Raw genomic sequence first — 25354 nt, 5'->3', positions numbered from 1 at the left:
CGTGAAAGGAAATTTGGTTTAAAGAAATGTGCTATATTATAAAACGAACCTTAATAATTCCAAAAAAGAATGATCGTTTATAAAAAGACAACCTTCAAACTTTAATGAATTAGAAAAACACGAACTATAATTAAGAAATAGTCAAGAAAACACAGAAAATATCGTTGAGAATATACTAAAATTGCAAAAATATCAAAATGTAAACAAAGAACATAATCTAAATAAATCCAAAATGGAACACTTTAAATTTAAAGTCATACAGTAAAACAATTGACAATTTCAATGTGACTGTTTCATGACAATATTACTTATTAATACCACCACAAAAATTCAATAGCTGAGCTTCTAACACTATTTTGCGTTATTCCACTTATAAGTAAATAACTACAGTAAACACTCGATAGTAATATTCAATAAAGACACGGTAATTTTTCGTTTGCATAAGTAATGTAGGTATTCACTTTATTGAAGGTTAATCTAATATGCAACAAGTCTTTATAATTAATAAAGTAAATACATACAACACTATACGATTCAATCATGAGTGCACAATCATCAAAGCCACTGCTTTAACTCGTATATTTTTCTCCAACAATTATGTATTGAAATAAGTACAAAATAATACATCAAAAATCACTACAAAACATTAAAATCCGTTTTCTTTGATGGGGAACGCGAAGTTATGTGCATATAATTAAAATACAAACAAGATTACTTTTATTCAGAATATGTCCTTAAAATCAACATGAAATTCGGTCTCTTGAGGATTTAAATGGAATTTTAATATACGTTCCCACGCTCCAAATGTAACACTGAAGATGTTTATATAGTCTTATTGTTTGTTAACCTTTAATCCGAAAATCGTTTGTATCCAAAGAATAGTTACAGATTTAAATTTTGTTCCGCTATTTGTGTATCGATTTATCTGATCCTTGTGGTAAACAGTTCGTTTGGGAAATTTTATTCTAGCATTTTGAACCTAATTTAATTATTGGGTAAGTGTATATTACAAGAATAATTTGTTTCAGCATCAGTGCCAATCACTAATCCTAAAATTCTCTAACACAGGAATGCTAACTATTTCAATAACTAATCAATATTGTTGGTTGCTCCATACTTCATACTTTGATTTTAAATAAAAGACTCTTTTTACTATTTATACCGGGTGCGTTTCAAAAGTGGCTTATCTATAACTCTTATTTTTGCAGATAAAAAAACGAGATTTAATATGTTACTATATAACATAAATTAGGATTGATTCACGTATTCAATTGTTTTCGGTCACTTTCTGTTTCACCGGAAATGACTACGACTTTTGATTTTTAAATGGCACCTTCGGTATTTGTTTACTCCATTCGATAGAAAATGACATTCTGAATAGAATGACTGAATGATGTTTTGACATTTTTGCTATGGTTTATTTAAAATTGTAACATGCGGTTCATAACGACATTTTGACTCGAAATACCAAGTGTGTGGTATCAAATTATTCGTAAAAAAATACTTTTTCCAAATATGCTAACGATCCACTCTCGTTCCATTTGAAAAAATTGAGATATCATTAAAAATACGATTTAGGCATTTTTTAACTGGTCAGGACAAGACACGAAAAACATTAGATGATCAAAAGTTTTATTATTTGTCTATTTTTAAGGTGCTGATGATGGCTGGAATTCTTTTAACAGTGGTTTGGACTTTGTTTTGATTTAAACATCAAGTTTTTTAAATCTATTTTTCCATGGCTCCTTCATTAAAAATTAGTGTTTAACACAGCCATGACACTTCAGATTGAAGTTTAAAATACAATTTTTTAAGTGAGAATGTCAAAAGTTGACATATGATATGTCATTCTATTCAGAGTGTCATTTTCTATCGAATAAATTAAAAAAAATACCAAGAACGCTATTTAAAAATAAAAAATTGTAGTCATTTCCGGTGAAAAATGAAGTGACTGAAAACAATTGAAAACGTCAATCAATCCTAATTTATGTCATATAGTAACATACCAAATCTCGTTTTTTTTATCTGAAGAAATAAAAAAAGTTATAGGGGTGAGCCACTTTTGAGACGCGCCTGATATAGATTTGTGATACCCCGACATAAATGTGAAATACCAGAAAAATGTGTAACGTTCTCCTATTTATATATGCGCTTAAAACTATTTATTTAAGAAAAGCGGTCGTCATAATGGGTCCACTTTTTTCCGTCTGCGTCTGTTGTCAGCGTCGTTAAGTCAACCCGACTCAAAAATAAAGCGTCTTTGGCGGCACAAAAATACTAATTAGCGTTCCGTCACTATTCTCCTATTCCTGATTCTCTGGAAGTCGTTCATTAACATTTTGGCAGACTAGATTTTCGACGTCTAATTTTGGACAAGCAGGAAACAACCATATTACTTTTTGTAACAAATAAATGCAGCAAAGGGGATTATTTATTTATTTTATATACAACCACATATATGTAATACTGACATTACTGACTTTTAAAAAATTTGAAAGTGTCAAATTATCTACATTTCTTCCATTTCCCTCACTCGGTTTTTCTTATTTCTCGGCTATAATTTGTTACATATGTAAAAATGGCTTCTTTATTATTGACAAACTGAGGATGTTTGTTGGTGATATTGTTGATATGTTGATAAATTCCATAAGCCATGTGTTTTTCATTGTTAAGATGCTCTTCCAGGAAACAGGGGTCCAAGAAATTCGCGGCAAAATGCATTGGTTTAAGAGCCATACCTTTTCTATTTTGTACGGCGGAGAAGCATTCTTTTTCTTCTGCTTTTAGAATAGGCATACTTTCGTTAAATTTTTACTAAACCAAATTTCTTGCAAAATTCTGATTTTTGCGAATATTCGCGATTTTAGGACCGAATATTTCGGAAATTTCTGAAATTTCCTGCAAAATTCGAATGGAAATATTCGCTACGAGCGTCACTACTCTCGACAGTAATGAAACACTTCCCTCCTCGGTGTGTAATATACTGTTAAGCAACTGGTTGTTTTAGGAGTGTTAGGAGGGAATACATAAGTTTGCAAAATGTTTATTTTTAACAAAAAATGGCGTGTAATGCCATCCGTCTCTATAAGGCATCAATATAAAAATAGTATTGGACTTTTTATATGAAAGCTTGTTTTTGCAATCAGTTTGCACATCTTTAAAGACATTTTCCGCAAGCCTGAGCTTGTCTAAAATCTACGAGCCCAAACACAATACGCGATAGTTCTTCTTTAAGTCGTACACAGCCTCGCCGAGTCGGTCCAATTCTAATCTAGGCAGCGGCATCTTTTCGCACCGCTTGGTTCCCAGAAAGGTCTAGTCCTCTCGTTGGAGACCCTTTTTTTCGCAGGTACCCGAAAATTATGAAAGATATCTACGGCGAAAATCGGCGAGGTGCCGCGAAACCGGCCCTACGGCCTTTTAGGTACTCTCTAGCTCGTCTTTGCCCGATGGTAATTACGTTTTTGTAAAGAAATTGCTAGTTGCAGAGAGAAGCTTTTCTATTGCATCGTTTTTAATCCTTGCTGAAGAGAGAACAAAAAAGGTGGTTTTGTTGCGGATGTTTGTTTAAAACTTAAAGTCGGAATAAGACAGATGGTTGATCTTAAGGACTTCAAATAAAACCAAAATAACGTTTGCAGTTCCGAATATTACATGTACTTAAACGTTGAGAAAAAATCATACATACAATCACGAAACTTTTTTTTTTGTACGACAGTACCTAAAAATACAGTGTGTCAATTTAAAAACTTCCCACCCTTAGTATCTTTCTTGCAGTTAAAAATATGAAAAATCGGAAAGACACGTCAATTTTATTTGTAAGGGGGGCACTTTAAATTAATATTTTTAGCCCTTTTCTGTTAACCTCCTAGGAGGGGTAGATGTCACCCTTACAATTTTAAATGGGAATGGGGGTCAAGTGGCACATCGTTTTAAAGGACGTTTAATTCTCTTTTCAGTGGTATCCTACTTTGTTGCTTTTTGTCCAGAGGTTTCCGAATTTCAAACATGCGTTTCAAAGTTGCAGAAACAATTAAACATGCCTGCATTGAGATTATGGTTTTCACGCTAGTGTTTATAAAAAATATTGCAATGGATCTCCTTGTAGTACAAAACATGGACGTAGCGATTATATTTTTCTAGGGGGGTCGAAATACTAATAAACAGAAAACATCATAAACATTAACGTTTCTTTTCTTAAATTCGAAAGAGTGGCAACCTCTAATCAGTTATACAGGAGGATTTGTTAACATTCCAGCAGAACGGTGGCTCCACCTCATTATTTTCTTCCGATCCGACAGTGGTTAAACGAGAGACTTCCGGGTACATGGATTGGCAGAGGGGGGCCAATTGAATGGCTTCCAAGATCACCGGATTTATCACCCTTAGATTTCTTTCTTTGGGGACATCTTAAATCCAATGTTTATAGAACACAACCTACTGATATTGATGATCTTAAAAGGCGAATTGAAGCAGAATGCCGGTCAATTCCCGGTGAAGTTTTCCGAAATGTTAGGGAGGAGTTTGAAAACACACTTTATTATTGTTAACAGGAAAATGGACAACATTCTGAAAAATATAAGATGGGGCGTAAGTGGTGTAATGTGATCTTCTAATCATTTGTACTATAAGGAGATCCATTGCAATAATGTTTGTGTAAACACTAGACTGAAAACCAAAATCTCAATGCAGGCATGTTTAATTTTTTCTGCAATTTTGAAACCTGATTATTCCGAAACCACTAGACAAAAAGCAACAAAGTAGGATACCACTGAAAAGATAATTAAACGCCTTTTAAAACGATGACCCCCGTTCCCATTTAAGATTGTCAGGGTGACATCTCCCCTTCCTAGGGGTGTTAAAAGAAAAAGGCTAAAAATATTATTTATTATTTAAAGTGTCCCCCTTACAAATAAAATTGACGTGTCTTTCCGATCTTTTATATTTTTAACTGCAAAAAAGATATTAAGGGTGGGAAGTTTTAAAATTGACACACTGTATATACTATAGACACTTATTGCATGTTAGGCATCATCAGAATTTATTTAGGCGATCATGCTTTGCATTTTGTATTATGGCCATAGTAATTGCCAAAGTGTCAAACAAATATTTTATAAACAGTATTACAAGTATTTCAAATAGATTTAGCTCAAAACACGGCCTCTGTACCTATAGAATTATTCACGATAAAGCTTCATTCAAGAACCTCGCATTTAGTGGAATAAATTAGTGGTTTCAACGTTTCAACTCGCATAGAAGTTTGTTCCTTTAATTTCAATGTAAGTATTCAGAACGTCTAAATTAGTGGTAGTCATTTTCAATTAGTAGAAAAAGTTAATAAACTTTTGACTTTTCCACTAATTATACTTCAAAATTTGCGGGAAATGTCATTTTGGCCTTTGATTACCTTCCGTCAAGAGAATTTGTGGTTAGAAATCAGAACATCAAAATTAGTGGTTGAAATTTTCAATCAGTAGAAAAAGTTATCAAACTTTTAACTTGTCCACTAATTATACTTCAAGATTTGCGAGAATTAGAGATTATTTTATAAGGGAAATATTAGGCTTTCTCTATGAATACCAAACTGACCAACGTAAGCTGTTGCTAGGATTGTATATATTCAAGCAAGTGTTTTCCCAAGCGCATGAAACTTTGGATTTTTTTTAAATTAAAATTTAATGTAAATAATTTTTAAATTTTTTTTTTTTAATATTTTATAATACCGCATTGCTTCCATTCTTCCAGCGCGATTTCTACATAGGTATTGAACAGTAAAAGGGAGAGGCTGCAACCCTGTCTAACACCCTTTTTGGTTATTATAGATTCAGAGAGTCGATATCCTACTTTTATGAGTGAGATATTGTTATTATACAGTTCTTTAATTATTTTTACTAGATCGACATATAGCCGTTCGAGAGCCTTCCACAATTTTTGACGGGGTAATGTATCTTAGGCCATTTTAAGATCTACAAAAGCCAAGTGAACTTTCTGTTCTATGAATATTTGTTGGAAGTCCACGGAAACAAATATCCGTGGACTTAATATCTATTGATTATTTTATTTTGCAATCCGGACGGTCCAGGTTCTTCATTGTTGGTTTGATCTTCAACCCAGCTGATATTACAATCGAAATTCATGTAGTCGTAGCTAGTCGAATCGCCGTTCATCTTGATAACATCACTAAAGACTGTCGCATAAAGTTACACACAACAACACAATACAGCAACAACAACACACACACAACAACACAAGCAACTATCGACTAACTCGAACTGAAAAAGTTTTTAAAAAGTAAAGAAGATAATTTTTTCATGTTCAATATTCTTCAAATATAAAATCGTATATTAGATTATTATTTTTATACTTATAGGGAATGATTTATTTGCACGACAGTGAAATTATATCCCACGGAAATCTGAGATCAAGCAAATGTTTAATTGATAGCCGTTGGGTGTTGGAAATATCAGACTTTGGTTTACACGAGTTTAAAATTAGGAAAAATTATTCGGCTAAACTTTTTGAAGTATTTTTGAAAGAGGCGTTTTGGCCATCGATCTTCCGGCATTCTTAATAGATGGCCAAACCACTTCAGACCTCTGATTTTACTCTATCTATAATTGCCTCTGGAGCATTCATTCGATGTCTGATCTCTGAGTTCCTTCTGAAATAGTCCATTTCGTCTGCTGCAAGCCTCCGTTTCATTTGAGCTGTTAGAGCCCATACTTGACAACCATAGCACACTACTTATTTAACCAATATTTGTCCCAGCCTTTTTTTTTTGTTCTAAGAAAGAGATACTAATCCCACCATAATGAATTCAAACATCCCCCCATTCTTTTGCCAGTTTGAATGTGGAGTTTAATCTCGTTCTCTCCAGTGTGCTGTTTAGTTACGATTGACCCTAAATATTTAAAGTTGTCGACCTGTGTGACCTGAGTTTCATCCGTAATCAGAACTTCAAAGGCCGCTTCACTATTGGCTACTAGATATTCTGTTTTTTAAGACTACTTGTAGAACCCACTTCTCATATTGTATTTAGAGTCTTCTCATCATATATTCAAGGTGAAAAGCATACTGCGCAAGCACCACCTGGTCGCCAGCAAAATTTAATGTAAATAATTTTTGTGCGCCTATAGGAATGCACATAGGCTCACATTGTCTTTTCCATTCTTCCAGCGCGACTTCTACATAGGTATTGAACAGTAAAAGGGAGAGGCTGCAACCCTGTCTAACACCCTTTTTGGTTATTATAGGTTCAGAGAGTCGATATCCTACTTTTATGAGTGAGATATTGTTATTATACAGTTCTTTAATTATTTTTACTAGATCGACATATAGCCGTTCGAGAGCCTTCCACAATTTTTGACGGGGTATTGTATCTTAGGCCTTTTTAAGATCTACAAAAGCCAAGGGAACTTTCTGTTCTATGAATATTTGTTGGAACTCCACGGAAACAAATATCCGTGGACTTAAATCTATTAATTATTTTATTTTGCAATCCGGACGGTCCAGGTTCTTCATTGTTGGTTTGATCTTCAACCCAGCTGATATTACAATCGAAATCCATGTAGTCGTAGCTAGTCGAATCGCCGTTCATCTTGATAACACCACTAAGGACTGTCGCATAAAGTTACACACAACAACACAATACAGCAACAACAACACAACAACACAAGCAACTATCGACTAACTCGAACTGAAAAAGTCTTTAAAAAGTAAACAAAAAATTTTTTCCATGTTCAATATTCTTCAAATATAAAATCGTATATTACATTATTATTTTTATACTTATAGGGAATGATTTATTTGCACGACAGTTAAATTATATCCCACGGAAATTTGAGATCAAGCAAATGTTTAATTGATAGCCGTTGGGTGTTGGAAATATTAGACTTTGGTTTACACGAGTTTAAAAGTAGGAAAAATTATTCGGCTAAACTTTTTGAAGTATTTTTGAAAGAGGCGTTTTGGCCATCGATCTTCCGGCATTCTTAATAGATGGCCAAACCACTTCAGACCTCTGATTTTACTCTATCTATAATTGCCTCTGGAGCATTCATTCGATGTCTGATCTCTGAGTTCCTTCTGAGATAGTCCATTTCGACTGCTGCAAGTCTCCGTTTCATTTCAGCTGTTAGAGCCCATACTTGACAACCATAGCACCCTACATATTGAACCAATATTTGTCCCAGCCTTTTTTTTTTGGTTCTAAGAAAGAGATACTAATCCCACCATAATGAATTCAAACATCCCCCCATTCTTTTGCCAGTTTGAATGTGGAGTTTAATCTCGTTCTCTCCAGTGTGCTGTTTAGTTACGATTGACCCTAAATATTTAAAGTTGTCGACCTGTGTGACCTGAGTTTCATCCGTAATCAGAACTTCAAAGGCCGCTTCACTATTGGCTACTAGATATTCTGTTTTTTAAGACTACTTGTAGAACCCACTTCTCATATTGTATTTAGAGTCTTCTCATCATATATTCAATGTGAAAAGCATCCTGCGCAAGCACCACCTGGTCGTCAGCAAAATTTAATGTAAATAATTTTTGTGCGCCTATAGGAATGCCCATAGGCTCACATTGTCTTTTCCATTCTTCCAGCGCGACTTCTACATAGGTATTGAACAGTAAAAGGGAGAGGCTGCAACCCTTTCTAAGACCTTTTTTGGTTATTATAGGTTCAGACAGTCGATGTGGTTGTCTATTAATCAACTATACAGCTACTGCTGCTTTCCCGTTCGCCTTCGTCAGACCTCTCTATCAAATGCATCCAGCTCTCTGGATGCCATTGCTTGTCTGATTTTGTTATTCCACGACCTTCTTTGTCTATCTCGCCCTTCTTCTTTGTGGGGGTCTCCAATGAAAGAGGCGTTTTGGTCATCGATCTTCCGGCATTCTTAATAGATGGCCAAACCACTTCAGACCTCTGATTTTACTCTATCTATAATTGCCTCTGGAGCATTAATTCGATGTCTGATCTCTGAGATCCTTCTGAGATAGTCCATTTCGACTGCTGCAAGTCTCCGTTTCATTTCAGCTGTTTGAGCCCATACTTTACAACCATAGCACACCACAGATTCAACCAATATTTGTCCCAGCCGTTTTTTTTGGTTCTAAGAAAGAGATACTAATCGCACCATAATGAATTCAAACATCCCCCCATTCTTTTGTCAGTTTGAATGTGGAGTTTAATCTCGTTCTCTCCAGTGTCCTGTTTAGTTACGATTGACCCAAATATTTAAAGTTGTCGACCTGTGTGACCTGAGTTTCATCCGTAATCAGAACTTCAAAGGCCGCTTCACTATTGGCTACTAGATATTCTGTTTTTAAGACTACTTGTAGAACCCACTTCTCATATTGTATTTAGAGTCTTCTCATCATATATTCAAGGTGAAAAGCATCCTGCGCAAGCACCACCTGGTCGTCAGCGAAATTTAATATAAATAATTTTTGTGCGCCTATAGGAATGCCCATAGGTTCACATTGTCTTTTCCATTACTACAGTGCAACTTCTACATAGGTATTGAACAGTAAAAGGGAGAGGCTGCAACCCTGTCTAACACCCTTTTTGGTTATTATAGGTTCAGACAGTCGATATCCTACTTTTATGAGTGAGATATTGTTATTATACAGTTCTTTAATTATTTTTACTAGATCGACATCTAGCCGTTCGAGAGCCTTCCACAATTTTTGGCGGGGTATTATATCTTAGGCCTTTTTAAGATCTACAAAAGCCAAGTGAACTTCCTGTTCTATGAATATTTGTTGGAAGTCCACGGAAGCGCATATCCGTGGACTTAATATCTATTAATTATTTTCTTTTGCAATCCGGACGGTCCAGGTTCCTCGTTCTTAGTTTGATCTTCAACCCAGCTGATATTACAATCGAAATCCATGTAGTCGTAGCTAGTCGAATCGCCGTTCATCTTGATAACACCACTAAGCACCTGTCGCACAAAGTTACACACAACAACACAATACAGCAACAACAACACAGCAACACACACACAACAACACAAGCAACTATCGACTAAGTCGAACTGAAAAAGTTTTTAAAAAGTAAACAAGATATTATTTTCGTGTTCAATATTCTTCAAATATAAAATCGTATATTACATTATTATTTTTATACTTATAGGGAATGATTTATTTGCACGACAGTGAAATTATATCCCACGGAAATTTGAGATCAAGCAACTGTTTAATTGATAGCCGTTGGGTGTTGGAAATCTCAGACTTTGGTTTACACGAGTTTAAAAGTAGGATAAATTATTCGGCTAAACTTTTTGAAATATTTTTGACACATTTGTATTTCTATACATATAGGTGGCCAAGAGGATCCTAATTTTGCTTTGAAAGAAATGAGAAGAATGCTGTGGCGAGCACCCGAACTCCTAAGAATGCAATCTCCACCAGAGCGTGGAACACAAAAAGGAGACGTATACTCCTTTGGAATAGTTCTATACGAAATTATTGGACGATCTGGACCCTGGGGAGATGTTGCTATGGAAGCTACAGGTAGTTGGTTATATTTTACTTTAATAAAAAAATAATAATAACTAAATCTCTAAATATTAAACTAATTTATATAAATTTTATGTGTACAGGGGAAGTTAACATAAAAATAAACTGTACCGTAGTACGACCCTGATAACTTATACAGTATGTCCCCGGATTGTCTTTAGAAGAGAAAAAAGTTTTTTATTATTGACATTTTGAGAAAAATTCTCTCTTCATAAAAATTTTTGCTTGTTCTAAAATGGCCAATCCCGTTTATATTTTTTCAAAAAAATTTCCATACTGGTCTAAGAGCCAGTGACAGGAAACCTATATGTAATTTATAAAACCTGAAATTTTGTTCAATGAGTGTCTCATACTTGCCAACTATGAGATGGAGTTTCGCGACGCCCAGCCAGGTGAACCCTTGAGTTTCTTAGGTGCGCCAGGTGTCAAAATTTCACCAACTTTAAAAGTATTTTATAACAGAGCCGTTTATAAATTTTACAATATACAACCATTATTTTTAAAAAATATCAATAGCAGACGACTAACGGGCTTCCAAGGTCATGGCAGACGTTTTTGAAAGTAACAAAAATTATCTAAAACTTGTTCGCATAAATCGTTGGTATAAAGAATGTATAGCAGTGGTGGTAAGTTACCACCGGGTGGTAGGCCATATGAATCTATGCTACTATTGCTTTCTGTGACTCCTGTGAGTCTGTTATTTAAATAAATTTTTACTAGGTTAATGTAATTTTCAAATCCATTTGAAGTGAGTTACTCTAAGAGATTTTGTTTACTGATTGCGTCTTCTACCATTCTATTCCTCCAAAAAAATCCTTTATGAGTATTTCGCTACTGCACTGCAAGAATATCTACAAAATAAAATAGTTATTTTTTGTAAACACTTCTGCGTTAAACCTAAACGGACACTGCTTGTCAGAAGTTATGTTTACAGTTATATAAATTTGCCTAACAAAGAAAAAATGCTTAACATTTCGGAAAGTTACTCTTTCCGTCGGCGATAATAGTGGCGAAGGATTTTTTTGGAGAGATGAATCCGCCACATAGGTATAGACATTTTTTGCCATTCTATTATGTGTCGCCATCTATTTTTGTCCTTAAGAACATGACTTATTTAGAACGCAGAAATGTTTATAAGTTGTAGCTGGAAAAAGTTATAGAGTTTGCTCATTTTAACAAAATGGTGGCATATGGTAAAAACTTCTGCAATTTATTTTATATACACTGTATCAATTTTAAAACTTCCCACCCATATCTTTCTTGCAGTTAAAAATATGAAAAATCGGAAAGACACGTCAATTTTATTTGTAAAGGGAACACTTTAAATTAATATTTTTAGCATTTTTCTTTCAACCCCCTAGGAGGGGTAGAAGCCACCCTTACAATCTTAAATAGGAATGGGGGTCAAGTGGTACATCGTTTTAAAGGGCGTTTAATTCTCTTTTCAGTGGTATCTACTTTGTTACTTTTTGACCCAGAGTTTTCCGAATAATCGCGTTTCAAAGTTGCAGAGATAATTAAATATGCCTGCATTGAGATTTTGGTTTTCAGGCTAGTGTGTGTTCACACAAAAATTATTGCAGTGGATCTTCTTGTAGTGCAAATGATTAGAAGATTAGGTTACACCACTTACGCTCTATCTTATAAGTTGTTCAAAATGTTGTCGATTTTCCTGTAAACAATAATAAAGTCTGTTTTCAAACTCGTACCTAACATTTCGGAAAACTTCACCGGGAATTGACCGGCATTCTGCTGTAATTCACCTTTTAAGATCATCAATATCAGTAGGTTGTGTTTTATAAACAATGGATTTAAGATGTCCCCAAAGAAAGATGTCTAGGGTGTTCAATCCGGTGATCTTGGAGGCCGGGTTTTCGTCACTCCAATATAGCCAATTTTGTTTATTAACATTTCCATTTAGAAATAATGAACATTCATCGGAAAAACAGATTTTGGCAGAATGTTAGATTTGGCGTTGACTCGACGACTCATGATTTCACAAAATTCTATTCTTCTATCAAAATCATTTTCATAGAGTTCTTGAAGTATCTGCATTTTATTTGGATGGAATGTATGCATTTTCAGCGTTTTTCTTACAGTCTCGTGTGATATTACTGTGTCTATTGTGTTAATGTTCGCAAGGAGCTGGTGGGCTCTCCAGCAAATAATCCCAAAACCTCAATTTGAGCTCCTTCATTCACCACTGATGTTAATCATTTTGAGATTACTTTGCCAATCCAGAAATAAAGTTTCAAACGGTGCCACCCATGGCCGAAGCGAAGGAGAGGACTTGAGGGGAATGACCATCCTTAACGAAAATATTTTCTAATAATAGTACTTATAGATAAATTAACGAATTACCTCGTTACTAAATTTAATGTGTATTAATTTATTTGTCTTAGCTATTATAAAGGAAGTAGTAAAAGAAAATCCAGATGTACCATTTAGGCCTTCTTTAGAAGGCTTGCGAGTTCCAAAATACATTATAAATTGCTTAAAAGCTTGTTGGAATGAATATCCCGAACAACGGCCAGATATACGATATGTCAGAGTGAGATTAAAAGAAATGCAGGTCAGTATAATTGTATACTTTCTAAAAGAATCCGATTCAAAACTTTCTTCGCGCAATTTACAACAAATAGTATCCTTTAATCATTTTATATGAAGAAAGACTTATTAATTAGAAGAAAAAATATTTTAGATGATTCGAAAGTTCTAAAATTATTTAATTATGAAATGCAAGTATCTAAAGCTAAAACATTTAGTAAGACATATTTACTTTTTTTATTAAGATATGAAAAAAAAAGATTGATGGTAATTAGATATTCTTCGTTATTTTATATTAAGAAAATTTTTTAGGCTGGATTAAAGCCAAACATTTTTGACAATATGTTATCAATAATGGAAAAATATGCATATAATTTAGAAGGTTTAGTGCAAGAACGTACAAATCAGCTAACCGAAGAGAAGAAGAAAACAGATGCTCTACTTTACCGTATGCTACCAAGGTAAGTTTGTTACCCCTACCAAGGTTGTTGAATAAATATTTCCCTATTGTTTTATAAAAATTATATGGCTTAATATGATAATAATAGCTCCCGTATATAGCGTTTAACGCCTTGGGAGTAGCAAGGTACAGCTTGCTATACTAGAGCCATTCGGTATACAAGGAAGGTAATGTGGCTAGCACTACGCTTCAACCGCCTATTATTACCTCAGGATTGTGAATCCCAAGTACTCATTTAAGGCTGAGTCGACCTAGGTACCCAAACTATTTTTATTTTAATAAAAATAGTCGGCTGATGAAATGCCGGGTGTGGGAATCGAACCCATATCTTGAGATTGGTAGACGAGAGCCTGTACCTCTACGCCACCGGGCAAGAGGTTATAGGGCTTATCTGAGCATAAATTCATTTTGTAATTATATTCCTAAGATTTTTATCAATTTTCTAATTAATTCAACACATCTTACAGAACCTATGATGTGATGATGTATATATGATAATGATGATAATCAAGATGACGTGATAATCATGAGATACGATGTTTAAGTCTATCCTGTTTTAATGTGTTTTAAGGGATTCTCATTGATGAGCTATAACTACATTAACGCTATAACTACATTTGTCATAGCCTCTTCGCTTCTAAGCTACAGAGCGATTTTAATAAATTGTTGTTTTCATCAAGCATCATGAATTTAAAAAGGTTTTTTAAGAGTTTTGAATTTTCAGAATAGTAGAATATTTTTATACTGCAACTATATATACAAATAGGGTTCAATTAAAAAAAGGATAACAGATTGGGATACAAACTTGAAAAAAATCATTTTTTCGTTTACTATAAAAATCCAAGATATAAGGTATGCTTTTTTAAGCATACCTTATATCTTGGCAACTAGGCAACTTAAGAAAATATCCTGTATGACTGTTAATATGATATTTAATTTTACCATTTTTTGTTTTATGAAATAGTACCCGACTAAAATATAAACCGTATTTTTTATTTGCACCTATACAAGCGAGAAACTCGATAAATCATATGAAACAGGGAATCTCTGTACAACTTAAGGCTGCCCTTCCCTAGACAAACTAAAACACCTACGGGGAATCCGAAGAGACGAGGTAGCTTTTGAACTAACAGAAGACGCTGCATCGACTACTTGCACTTACGAATCTCTCGATAAATCCAGGGTCAACGGCGCCCAAAATCCCAACGGTGGACCATATTTTATGGAAAAATTATTTTGCTCGTAGATATTATTCAATATGTGTTAAAATTACAAAGTCAATACAAAATATGAAAAAATTAACAATTATTAGTGCATAGGAAATGGTTTATACAGGGTGTTACAATATTAACCCACATAAAAAATCATATTTTCGCAGATTCAGGTCAAAGTCACACCTTAACTATTTTCCAAAAAATGTATGAGCCTAGAAGCATCATAATATGTAAAAAAAATTGTTATACAGGGTGTCTCAAAAGTCAAAAGTAATGAACTTTTTATAAAACTAGTTTTTTCTTAAAAATCGATTTTTAAGACTTTTGAGACAATTGCATAAAAATATGATAAGAGCTGTACCTTCATTTTATTTGTAATTATTTTGAAAATGCAATATTTTATCAACTTACTTTGTAACTTATTGAAAAATATATATTTTTTATTTATTTATTAATATTTCTGAAACTATCCAAATATATTTACATCTTATCTTAGGATTATGTAAAGTGATCAGAAAGGAAGCCAAAAATGCAACAATATACGGAGTGTCCCATTTAAAAAAATCATCCCGGTCCACTCACACTTTTATGAGCCACCCTAGAGAAGTTAAATTTTCCTGAAATACATCCTCGTACATACTTGCAAACTTAGAAAAGTTTTTTATTCTAGAAGCTACAGATGCCTGACGCACTGTTGCCGGACTGTGCATCCAACAAAACAATATGCTCTACCACACAGGGTGGCAGTTTGGGGCAGATTTATTTTGCTCGACATAAAAGAGTAAGGACTACCTAAGCGAATGACATGTATAAAAAATATGATATTTCTACATTTTTTTTTAAATCGTTCATAAATTTTAAAGGCTTTTTTTGAAAAATATATTTTAACAAAAATGACCCTAATACAAATATGGGAAAATATTATTAAAATGTGAAAGAGCAGAAAAACAGTAAAAACTTACCCTTTACCTTTAAAATATACGTTTTAAAAAAATTACAAAATTGAGACACTTCTGCTGCGATATAATAGCATTTTATTAGTTAAGACAATTCCATTATTCATTTGCTTTTGTTTTGTGATGCTCCAAAGCCTACTTGTTGTAAATTGATAACAAGATTTATGAAATATTAATATCTTTTTTTTTGGAGATAATCAATGTTTTTAGTGACCCTGGCCCTCTGTTGTTTCCTGTGTGGACACTCTTGGGGATTAAACACGAAATTATTTTCAAAGATGAAGTTTTTTGGAAAAAAACTAAAAAACAGCTTACGGAATTCTACATAAAATGTCTTTTGACCGAATTGGTGGATCCTAGAAAATCTAGAAATATGCCTATTAGAAATATCTCTGTTAAAAGTTAAGTAGTCCATCGTAATCGTCCATTTTTTAAACAATATTATTATCTAATATAATAAATGTTTATATGTAGTATACCGTCCTGGTCATTCAATTACTGTGTATAGGATTTTAATGGATACGACAGAGAATAATACAATTGGACGGTTGACAGAGAGAGACGCAAAATAAAAGGGGGGATACAGTGTTGCCGGTTCGTAAACGTGTAGGCAGGATTAAGAATGAGCATGATGGGAGCACAAATCGACTCCGATGCCGATGACAATTCGAGCTCTCAGTGTTAGATAAACTTCCTCTAACAACCTCTGCATAGCTAATAGCATATTGTCAAATAATATCATTAGTTAGAATAGTTTTCGTTTTCTGGTTCGAATTTTTGTTTTAAATCTCAATAAAGAAAAATTACATATTTAAAAAAATAAACTACTCAAAACAATTATCGCATATTTTCTAAAAAATATATTAATTTGAAAAACAAGACATTTTCAATTCCCTGACTTACGATTTTAAATAGTACGGATACTGTGGAGGGAAATTCGATAAAACAAGCCTACGTGCAGACCTGTAATTTTTAGTCGGCCGACTATTTAGTTGCAAAAGTAAAAACAATACCACAAATTACCTATAACAGATGCGAAAGAAAGCGACTGCATCGGAAACCGCTCGGCAAACCCGACACGCCTATTGAGTGGTGCAAATACACCAGTGGTTTAGTCCGGAAACCTATGCTGTGTCGTATTCGCTTGCTGGAATGACGTAATGCGTGGTTATATGTTTCTTTTTAAAAACGCGTGTAGGATTTTTGTTGAACTTTTGAACTGTTATTTCTAAGTTTTGGTAATTTGTATATCTTATTTAAAATGGAATGCAAATGTGTTTATTTATAAGGAAAAAAAGATATTTATAGTATAAAAAATTAATTTATTTAACAAAATTTAATTAAAAATGTGACAAAATAGTTACCTTTCTATTGGTTCTATCGGACTTTTTTCGACTATATAAATCTTTATTTGTAAACTTTAATACATCAAATATTTTCAATCTAATAAATCATTTAATGATGTAAATAAGAGGAAATTTCTCACATGGGTGGTCAAATTTTATAGTTTTCATTATATCAAACAGCCTCTGAGAAATGTTTTCAACTCAAAATGCCTTTAATTATGTTTGACTACATCATTAAAAAGGGTCTTCAAATACATCAATGTGATATTTGTCTAAAATTTGCAAAAGAATCCGAATCTCTGGATAACTCGAAATTATTTACCCATTTAAAAGCCTTTGATCATGAAAGTGGAAAAATTTGTTCATTTTATTTACAGGCTGGAAAAATTATTTATATTAAATTTTGATGAGTTTTGCACTGAAGAAAACATTCAGAGGCTGTTTGATATAATGAAAACTATAGAATTTGACCACCCATGTGAGAAATTTCCTCTTATTTACATCATTAAATTATTTATTAGATTGAAAATATTTTAAATTTTGTTAAATAAATTAATTTTTTATACTATAAATATCTTTTTTTTTCCTAATCTCCTACGAGCTGATATAATATGACGAGCAATCTATTAAATTACTGTGAGATTATACAGAAAAGTCCACAGACTTCGAGACATAGGAAAATCAAGTCCATTTAGCGTGTGTCCAAATTTTGACAAGTTTTCAAAAATGACAGTTTTGTTTAGACTGACGTTTAATTTCACCTGACTTCTCGGTGAATGATTTCTTTTTATGGGGTTACATAAAATCTAAAATTTACGGCCATGAAGAAATTCAAAACTTGGATCTATATCCATATATTATCTAAGACTATATCTATCTTAGATAACTGCGTACGTTACTAACGTAATAAAGAAACAAAAAATAACCAATAAATAAACTAACCAAAAGGTTAGTTTATATTTAATAATACGTGGCTTTGGGTGCCAGTTGTCGTGTATATGAAGAGTTTAGTCAACATGTTCAGTATAATACGATATTCTGAGAGAGAAAAGACTATATCATACGAGAGAAGAATGCGAAGTTTATTACCTATTAAGTCGGATCGGTCGACAATAGAATTTGCGCTATTTACTACATTATGTAATTAATTGATTATTTGTCTTATTAAGTAACTCCGGATGTACGTGATTAAGTAATAGCTTGTTTTACGGTTAGTTTATTTAATTATATGTACACACGGCTTTGGGTGCCGATTTGCTGTCCTCCATTCGCGAATTTCAAGTTCCAGAGGTTTACGCTCTGGGCGACTCGAGAATGGTTCTGAAAGGAGCTGTGCGCGATAGCCTCGTGCCTCCATATGGCGCGGAACAGTTCTAAACTTTATGACTCAATTGGATGTCTGTCTTACACGTTAAAATCCTATACACAGAGTTGGCCTGTCCCGATCGGTATGTAGTACATACTTTTTTAGTAAAGATATCATCTTAGTATATCTCAGTGTTTTTTATTTTATTTTGGTGTGTTTTTTCTTCAACGAATTATTTTTTGTTTGTAGAGTACTACTATTATGGCACTTTAACTATCACCAGTATAATACATAGTAGTATAATTTTTATCACTTTTAACAATATTGATTTTTTAAACAATTTAAACATAATAGAGCAAAGTAAGAATAGGTAGTAACAATTATTATATCATGTAATCTCTGTATCATGTATCATGTACTATCTCTTTATTTAATGCGATATAACGATTTTATTCTAATTTTCGCTTATGTCCAAGTTACTGTGGACTTCCATTACTTCACAGTGGTCAAACCATCTTATTAATTATTTATTGTTTTATGTTTTGTTACATTGCATCATGATCAATGACCATACACATACAATAGATGCAACGCAAATTTTCTTTGCCGTGTGATTTGATTACAAAATAAAAATTTCAAATTATTGCGTAAGAGACAAGAGTTATAAAATAATTTATCCAAATAATCCAAATAATTCGAATACGTACCTGGTTTCCTTTGCTCGCCTTCAAAAGCGTCAGCAACAAAATTCACGTGAGGGCGCCAGATTACGAGCAACAAAAATGATCAAAATTGGGTTTGCAGAGGGTCGGGCGTCACCAAATTCCGACCATGTTTTTTAATATTTTGAAATAATTTTTGTTTCACTTTATTAAGGAAGCTTCCGGACATGCTCGTAATTAGTTTTAAAATCGATTTGAATACATTTAATGCTAAAAAAATTACTTATAAAATCATCTTTTTTTAGGGCGTTTTAGGGGTAAATTTGAAACAGTTTGAGTTGAGTTTGGGGAAGGAAATATAATTATAAGCACGTCTTAAGATGTATACAAACAAATAAAAAAAGATTCGTGAAGAAAGCTCACATGGTTTTTGCAGAATTTTGTGACAGCCAAACCCTTACAAATGCTAGGCTGGCGCCAGTGGGAAGGAGAGCCTTAACAAGTATAGCTAGAGACGTGAGAAATATAAAATAACACGCGACCGGTGCTATCCCCAAGTCTCTTCCTATATTTGTACAACTGTACTAAATTTTCGCAAATAATATTTTTTTGTATTCAAGGTCAGTGGCAGACGCTTTGAAAAAAGGCGAGAAGGTAGAAGCTGAGTCTTTTGAATGTGTGACCATTTATTTTAGTGATATAGTAGGGTTTACGGAGTTATCTGCCGTTAGTACACCATTACAAGTGATTGATTTGCTCAATGATTTGTACACTCTGTTTGATTCAATAATATCACATTATGATGTTTACAAGGTATGTCTCTAATAATTTTAAATAAGAAAGATATCTTTTACAAATGACCCCTATGGAAATTCGCATAAAATACACGGTGTGCACAGATCTTGTGAGATCTCATGTAAAACCAAGACAGTTTTTTTTTGTTTCTCTTTAAGCACCTATTCAACCATTTTGTTACAAATTGTTAGTATCTATATTAGTCATCTTATATTATTCAAAATAATATTTAAGAAATTTGACTAGCAATAATTCATCAACACTGAATTATTGTATTAAGTCAGATAATATCAAATGGATTAATTCTGGTTTTCTAACGACTTGTGTTTCCGACTTTCGTTATAACCCAAATTTCAACTTTAAGAATGTTAAATTCATGATTTTACCAATGCTTATTCAAAATTATATTTTTGTCAGTTACACATATTTTATTTTTTATCTCGAAAAGTATGAGAGACAGATGTAGGTTAGGTATAATAGGAAAATTATGATATGAGAGTAGTTTCCAAAAATGTAATAATATACTGGGTATTCCATTTAAAATAACAAAGATGCTACCACTTTTCAAATGATCCGGCAAGACTGTAACGCTGGTAATATTTTAGATAGATGGAGCAGGTACCTTTATATAAAAATCCTATCACCGGTGCTCCCTATTACCATCGCCGGAAAGTCAGTTACCCGAAACGGCTAGACGGCTAACTTTTGATCCATAAGTATATTTCGGGATTTTTCATTTTTTCCTTTTATTATGTGCTTAATGCTACCTAAAACTCAAAATTTGAAGTTTGTAAAATTTCTAGAAGCATCTTAGAATTTTGATGACGGTGAGTGAGTCGCTGGCGAAATTAAGGAAGTTTGACTAGAAAAAATTCGTAATCATTGGTATACAAATAAAATCAGAAGAGACCGCTTCGATTAATTCCGGTTTTCATTTTTCTCGACTGGAAAGTCAATTACCGGTAACGGCTAGTTCGAGATTTGTCATTTTTTCCTTTGGTTCTAATCTTAAAATTACCTAAAATTTAAAATTTGAAGTTTGTAACTCTTCTAGAAGTACCTTAGAATTTTGATGATGTGTCAGTGAGTCAATGTCGAAATTAAAGAAATTTGACAAACGATAATTCATAAACTATGAGGTAATTACTAGATATTTTGGTAATCTAGCCAGCTATAATATGTCCTCATGTGTAATGAAAATTAATATTCTTGCTTTATCCACAACGAAGTTACAGGGTGATGAAAAGTACCGCTAATATACCTTCGAAAAAAGGATGTTCCGGCTGTGGTCGACTTGGCGACTTGGCAGATAATTATTAATCACATTTTCAAATGAATGTATTGAAAGGAATTCTTAACAATTTAATAGTGAGTTGTAGTTCTCCGTGTAAGTTTTGACATTCTATAACTCTTCGTGGCATGCTGCGAATCAGATGATCCATATCTTCCTGTGGTACGTTCTCAAAGGCTAATGTTACTCGTGACGTAGGCATTATACATTCAGTATAAGATGCGGCAACCGACTCAGCCTTGTACTTATCAAACATGTCTGGGACGTCCCAGACATGTTTACTAGACTGTACCTATCGTCTATTAAACATATCTGGGACGTCCCAGACATATTTAATAGACGATAAGCCTGGTGAACTTATGGGCCACGGAAGAATTCATGGTTCTGTCTAGAAAAATCTGAAGGTGACCTGCTTCCAACTGTTATGGTACACTAAATCAGAATCTCCTAGATAGCGCAGTCTCGCGCGATATGCAAAATTGAAGTTGGCGCCATTCTCCATATCTACGGCGGACTCTTCTGCAACCATCGTGAGCCCACAAACAAAACGTGAGTCGTAGTTAGTCGTTCTGAACCCCGTTCTTGACATCATGCCAGACGTAGCTATCTATGTCTATTGGTTAATGGCACTGTAGACCATAAGCTCTAATTCTTTGATAAATTGATCTCATGGATATCTGCTGATCCATTGATACCTCTTCGCTCATGTCCGATTGTGCGCTTGAGCTGAAATGCTGCAATTTAGGAGCCTTTCTTCGCGATCATTGGTTCTTCTTAAAGCTGCAGTGCCACTACGACGTGCATGGCGACGATATGCAGATTACTCTGTTTAACATTAGCATCACTATTTTAGCATTCCGGCCCATGCTGTTTTCAATTTCCCAAAAGGACATCTCTGTTTCTCATAGGCCTATCTCGTTCAAATTCACTTCTTCTTACAGGATGTTTTACAACAATGTTCTCAATACCTCATAGGAAATAAAACTGAATATCTCCAAACAAATTCTCAAATAAAATCTTTTTTTTTGTACCTAAATCGAGTCTGGTTACTTGTAAACAGACTAGGATAAAAATGTCATCGTTTACTTCAGCAACTGACGAAACATGGTATAGATAAGCATACACTGTGCTGCAAATTCTGTCACAGTATATTAAAACTTATAACATATTGGATTACTAGAAAAATTCTGACTGTCTCTGTCTTTGACACTGGCTTCATCCATCGTCTGTCTTTCTTTTGTGTATATGTCATTTTTAAAAAATAAATTTACAATTTGAGCTTAAAATAATATGAATATGGACAAAGAAAATATGACATTAATTATTTTTTTGATTTTTGTTCTTGCGCTTTTTAATATATGTTTACTAAAGCTACTTTCTCCACAGAACATACAAGACCACAAAACCGCAAGAGTCTCGCATAGTTAATCTTGGTCTCGGTCTCGTAGAAGTCTTGGACTGGTCTCGCAGATCAAACACTAGCCAGATTAAACGCCGCAGATCAAAAGACCAGTCTCGCTCATCTCTAATTGTATAAGCTTTTGCTATATTGACATATTATTTAATCACGGCGATAATAGATTCCACATTCTGATGTTGCCACTTTATACGAAAATTAGTAACATCTTTGTTCCTTTAAATGAGACATCCGATATATGTATATGGTAATATGACTGAGTAATGTAATTTTTAGGTTGAAACTATAGGAGATGCTTATATGGTCGTAAGTGGTTTACCAATTCGCAATGGTAATAGACATGCTGGGGAAATAGCTTCAATGGCATTACACCTTCTTAAAAAAATACAAAAATTTGAAATAAAACATAAACCAGGAGATGTATTTAAATTAAGGATTGGTATTCATTCAGGTAAATATTATTTATTCATTGTTATTCTCAGAAAATTCATAGACGAAATAAACTTTTAGTCACGTGATTAAGCTTAATTATAAATTATTATTATTATTATTATTTTAGGCGGGAACAGTACCCCTGTATCCATACTACGTGTATTATCTTAGAATGTACCCACAAGGTTAACTTCATAATACATTGATACAGATTATGTAAAAAAAATCACAAAGATTTAATATTATTACAAGGACAATATACAAGTAATAAACTAAGATAATTTTCGTTCAAATTGTAACCAAGAAACACCCAGATGACCAAACACCTGTATGTGCAATAGTTACAATTTAAATATTTCAAATAAACTAAGTATAGTATATCCCTAAACAATTATTCCCTGTAAATATATTCCTAAATAATTACAAAAACTATAACCTAAAAAGTACAAAATTGATAACAACTAGAACAAGATCTTAAATACATTATTATTTTCAACAATATAAGTTCTACATTTTTTCTTAAATACTTGGATCTTATTAATATTTTTTATTTCTAAGGGTAAAAGGTTATACCAAAAACTTGTAATACAAAACTAACGTGTGAAAACGAATGACAATGTCAGGATATAAAGAAATAAATGCGGCAACTTGACATTTTTTACAGCAGAACTACCACCTGAATCCCCAGCGCGAAATTTAAATTCCAGTTAGTCAGCCCGGCGCCGAATATATCCATGGTAGGCAAGAATGAATTTAAAAATCGCGCTTTCGATTACGTAACTAAAAGTTTAATTGATATCAAATATATAAAAAGCATCAGAGTTTAAGAAAGTAAAAGTACAAATAAAAGTGTTTATAAAGGCCACGTACAGATATATCTACAATAAAGTTCGTATCGTTACACCGTACCGGCTCCACTGCGTATCTCCTTGTTTGTCGTGAAGATACGGCGCAATTCATGAGTTCATAATCAATTAATAATTTGGGGGTTGTTGCAGCAGCCTCTGTATTATTTTCAGGCATATTTTTTTATTTTATTTCAAATAAAAAAGATCGGAAAAGGCCACCGATGACACATTTGTATCCCTGTAGAAATGTTATAGTGCAAGCAATTTATTGTTGGATTTAAAATTTCAAAAAATTGGTGGCCTCAAAGAATGTTTCCAACAGACTTCGAATGACCAATATATTGAGTTTTAATCACCTGCTGATCATGCTATTATTGATCTAGTACTAAGGCTTTTAAATTCAAAACAAAACAGGTACCGGTAACAACTATCCGCGCACTCTGTGCTATTGATACACAGTGTAACAATAACTTTTTCATGTGTCTTGGATTTGCGTTTATTTAGGTTGAAAGAAACTACTTATCGATCGATGCCAAAATTAAAATATTGCTAAGTATATTTATTTACTCTGTTTACAGGTCATGTTGTTGCTGGTGTTGTCGGTCTCAAAATGCCAAGGTACTGTTTATTTGGTGATACAGTAAATACGGCTTCGCGAATGGAGAGTTCGGGAGAACCTTCCAAAGTACATATATCTTATGCTACCTATAAACTACTGCAGCAATTGGGAGGATATATTTGTGAAGACAGAGGTGTGGTAAATATCAAGGTATTAAACCCCATAGAAAATTTACCGATTTATTATCTGAGAGAATTTTGAATATGAAGAAAATTCAGTTTATAATGACTATATTTCAAAAACAATTCAATTAGATTATAACAATACGCTATTTTTAGAATGGGAATTTTATGACAAATATACACAGCAAAAAGTTATATTATGCAGTATTCTACCTAAAAACTATTATACAGGGTGCTACAAATTCGAGGTACGAGCATTGGTATCTCGGAAACCGTAATAGATACGAAGATGGTTAAATCGGAGCAAAGTTGCTCCTTGGCATGTTCACCAAGATGCCATCAAAAAAGGTTTAAAAATTTCAAGGATTGCTGAGTTTTTTGAAAAAAACGGATTTTTTTAAAAATCAATTTTATTTTTTCCTGTCGTTGCGTTTTAGAAAATGAAAAACTAATTGCACATTCTTATAACCACATTATTAGGGCTATCTGATGGTATTTTTAGATTTTCAAATTAGCTGATAATTTGTGAGATACAGAGGCCAACTTAATTTTTTTAAATACGGACTTGCATTTTTTATTTGAAGTTTTGAAAGACTTCGGTCTCCTGAGTACAATGATATGCCACACTTGATACTTTTTTTTTGTTTTGGATACCTTAACAATAAAAAACTATTTAGTTGTTATTTAAAATAATTACCGACTCTGGTTTTTTAATTTATTTAATCTGATTATATTCAGCACAACAATATTGATCAGTGCTAATTAACATTGAATAAGGAAAATCACGTCAATTGAAAGATTCAAATAATTAATAT

The 25354-nt window shown here is 33.2% G+C and overlaps 1 protein-coding gene across 1 annotated transcript in view; it reads left to right on the top strand.

Moving 5' to 3' along the window:
• Positions 1–25354, top strand: part of LOC115874898 (guanylate cyclase 32E) — a 106946-nt gene that overhangs the window by 68886 nt on the left and 12706 nt on the right. The window contains exons 11-16 of the mRNA XM_030890198.1: positions 10327–10518; positions 12927–13096; positions 13384–13532; positions 19636–19828; positions 22795–22969; positions 24377–24567. Of these exons, the coding sequence (XP_030746058.1) occupies positions 10327–10518; positions 12927–13096; positions 13384–13532; positions 19636–19828; positions 22795–22969; positions 24377–24567 (1070 nt within the window). The remainder of the gene's footprint in view (positions 1–10326; positions 10519–12926; positions 13097–13383; positions 13533–19635; positions 19829–22794; positions 22970–24376; positions 24568–25354) is intronic.

The sequence above is a fragment of the Sitophilus oryzae genome, unplaced genomic scaffold (assembly GCF_002938485.1).
Source record: "Sitophilus oryzae breed Bouriz unplaced genomic scaffold, Soryzae_2.0 scaffold_1307_pilon_pilon, whole genome shotgun sequence".
Taxonomy (NCBI): Eukaryota; Metazoa; Arthropoda; class Insecta; order Coleoptera; family Curculionidae; genus Sitophilus; species Sitophilus oryzae.
The sequence above is the reverse complement of the archived record's forward strand: the minus strand, read 5'-3'. Positions and strand labels throughout refer to the sequence as shown.